Source organism: Rutidosis leptorrhynchoides, chromosome 5 (genome assembly GCF_046630445.1).
Source record: "Rutidosis leptorrhynchoides isolate AG116_Rl617_1_P2 chromosome 5, CSIRO_AGI_Rlap_v1, whole genome shotgun sequence".
NCBI classification, from domain to species: domain Eukaryota; kingdom Viridiplantae; phylum Streptophyta; class Magnoliopsida; order Asterales; family Asteraceae; genus Rutidosis; species Rutidosis leptorrhynchoides.
In genome coordinates this window covers 107,464,381-107,467,162 of record NC_092337.1, presented here as the reverse complement: position 1 = coordinate 107,467,162, position 2,782 = coordinate 107,464,381, and the positions used below count along the sequence as shown (strand labels likewise).

General features: G+C 33.8%; 1 protein-coding gene across 1 annotated transcript; it reads left to right on the top strand.

Annotated features, from left to right (window-relative positions):
* Positions 1–420: 420 nt before the first annotated feature.
* LOC139848907 (uncharacterized) lies at positions 421–1,459 on the top strand. The gene is made up of 2 exons (XM_071838588.1): positions 421–864; positions 1,010–1,459. The coding sequence occupies exons 1-2, from the start codon at positions 421–423 to the stop codon at positions 1,457–1,459; spliced, it is 894 nt and encodes a 297-aa protein (XP_071694689.1).
* The last annotated feature ends 1,323 nt before the right edge of the window (positions 1,460–2,782 follow it).

Genomic DNA, 2,782 nt, shown 5'->3' with positions numbered 1-2,782 from the left:
TCCAAAAAGAGAAGCAACTCGTGCAACTTCAACCTGGTTTATGCCAATCCCAAACAAGTTAGACTTGTGGTTGGACATGCCTCTCTTCCTTTTAAATATCTAGGCCTTCCAGTGGGTGCCGATATGAATCGTATTGTTAATTGGTCTCCTATTCTCGATAAGGCTGAAAAAAGGCTTGCTTCTTGGAAGGATAATCTACTTTCTTTTGGTGGTAGACTCACTTTGGTGAAGTATGTGCTTGGCGCCATTGGTACTTTCTTTTTTTCCATCTTTAAAGCTCCCAAATGTGTTATTAATCGTCTTGAATCCATTCGAGCGAATTTTTTTTGGGGTGGCAATTTGGGTGATAGAAAGATTCATTGGGTCAAGTAGGAGAACATCTTGAAGTCTAGAGATAAAGGTGGTCTTGAAGTAATTAGCATGGAATCTCTTAACAAAGATCTCCTTTATAAATGGAGATGGAGGTATGTGCATAATAAGGATCAAACTTGGGTTAAAATTCTTCATGTTACTCATGGCGTACAAACTGATGGTCTTTTCCCAGCTATCAATTGCTCTCCTTTAAGTTGTTGGGGTAAAATTAATAGTTGCTTGGTTACCATGCATGCTGCTCACATTCTTAATTCTTCCATCTTGTATATCAAAGTTGGTAATGGGTGTCTCATCAAATTTTGGACCGATAGATGGTGCCACGGCTATATTCTTTGCGAGCTTTTTCCACGTCTATTTTCTCTAGAGGTGAATAAGTTCTGCTCAGTTACGAACAGATGGCAAAATAACTCTTGGTATTGGCGTTGGCGTAGATCTATTCGAGGTGGAGTTGAAGCCGATCAATTTTCTTCTTTTACTAACTTATTATCTCAGGTTTCCCGCTCGGAGGAGATTGATAAGTGGTGATAGTCCCTTACAACCGATCTCACCTTTTCTATTAGCTCTTTTCGTCATTTCCTGGATAGATCGATGGATATTTCTTGATACACCTATTGGAATAAGGTGATTCCGTCTAAAGTTCTCATTTTCTATTGGCGTAAACAAAAAGAATCTTAAAGATCGCAACGTTAACTGCTCGAATTATTCTTGCTCCGATTGTGGTTTTGTTTTGGAGGACTCGGCACATATTTTCTTTACTTGTCCGACGGCGGTTCAAGTCTGGGATTTTATTGCTTTGTGGACGGGTATTTTGATGCCTAGATGGTCTAATGGTTTAGAGCTTAGGAATTGGCTAGGCTCGGCCTCGCCTAACCCGAATTCATCTCTTATTCTTCACTGCATTTGTTTAGCCGCTCTTTGGTCGATTTGGAGGTTTAGAAACGATGTTGTCTTTAACTCCGGCTTGTTCAAGAAAAGTCACATTTTAGACCATATTGTGGTTTCTTCTTTTGATTGGTTATTTTCTAGAGCTAAGTTAGCTAACATTGATTGGAATGTTTGGCTTCAATTCCCTTTGAACTCTTTGTAATTTTTCTAGCGTCTCGCTAGTTTTTTATTTTTATTATAATGCCGTTCTAAAAAAAAAAAAAAAAAAAATTTCTATTTTGCCAAATCTTGTAGGCACATATCCAAACACAAGCTTGTCACGCTTTTGCGATGAAGGACCGATTTGAAGCAGGCATGTTACCTTTTAACACCTCATATAATGACGAAGGGATCTGTGAAGTGAAACCCCACCATCGAAATAGGCGCTGCCATAAATCATTCGCGAATTAACATTGTAATAAGATGTGGTCTACTGTTTCCAAGTCTTCGTCACAAACCGGGCATCGTGTTGAATTGAGATCAATGCCCCTTTTGTCTAGCTCGGTTCTGACCGGGAGGCGATTCCTCTCGGTTCTCCAAATAAACACCTCAACTTTTAGTTGTATAAGATTGTTCCTTGATGTGGCTGTAGGATTTGCATTGCTAGCCAATAGCATGTCGTTGATGATGTCCGAGAACATAGCAGAAGTAAAGATCCCACTGTCGTGTAACGTCCATTTCCATGAATCCATTTCCCCATGTGACAACCGTCACTTTTTCCTTCCTGGAATGACTAAAATGCCCCTAGGGTTTTTCTGTACAATAAATGATTAGGGTTTTATTTTTAATAAATGATGACTAAATGTCTAACCCTAATAATTAATTTACGATATTAATACCATATGAATTTATATGAATATAAATATAAATATAACTTAGTATTAATAGAATAAATAAAAGTATATAACTGATAATGTACTTTTGATGAATAAGTATTAAGTGTATTTAAAATATTATGACATTTTTATAAAATACAAAAGTATATGGGAATAATTATATAAGTAAATAAACCAAAATTTATATATATATATATATATATATATATATATATATATATATATATATTATATATTTCGGTATTTAAATAAATATAAAGAGGTAAATACAAATAAATAAAATAACAAACAATATTCTAGAATGTTCTAATAATTAAATTAAGTAAAAAAAATTTTATATACCCGTGGCTGGTCGAATTAAAAAAAAAATTAAAAATAGAATAAATGTATAAAAGGAAATAGAATTATATTTAAATTGCAATTACTTCTTCTCCAAGATTTCCACCCTATAAATACCAAACCAATTCACAATTTTTTTTCATAAATTCCTGGAGTCCTCTTAAACCCTAATAAATTTTGTAAGTCTTCATTCTTTTTCTTTTTATTTTTTTTCGATTTATTTCTTTATTTTCTTGCCGATTTTTATTATTATTTTTCCTAAATAATAAACCAATTAATTAAATTATGAATTATACATGATAAATACTATT

Coding starts and splice junctions, on each gene's coding strand:
- LOC139848907 (XM_071838588.1), top strand. CDS start 421: ATGGAATCTCTTAACAAAGATCTCCTTTATAAATGGAGATGGAGGTAT. Junction 865..1,009: donor TTACTAACTTATTATCTCAG/GTTTCCCGCTCG, acceptor TTCCGTCTAAAG/TTCTCATTTTCTATTGGCGT.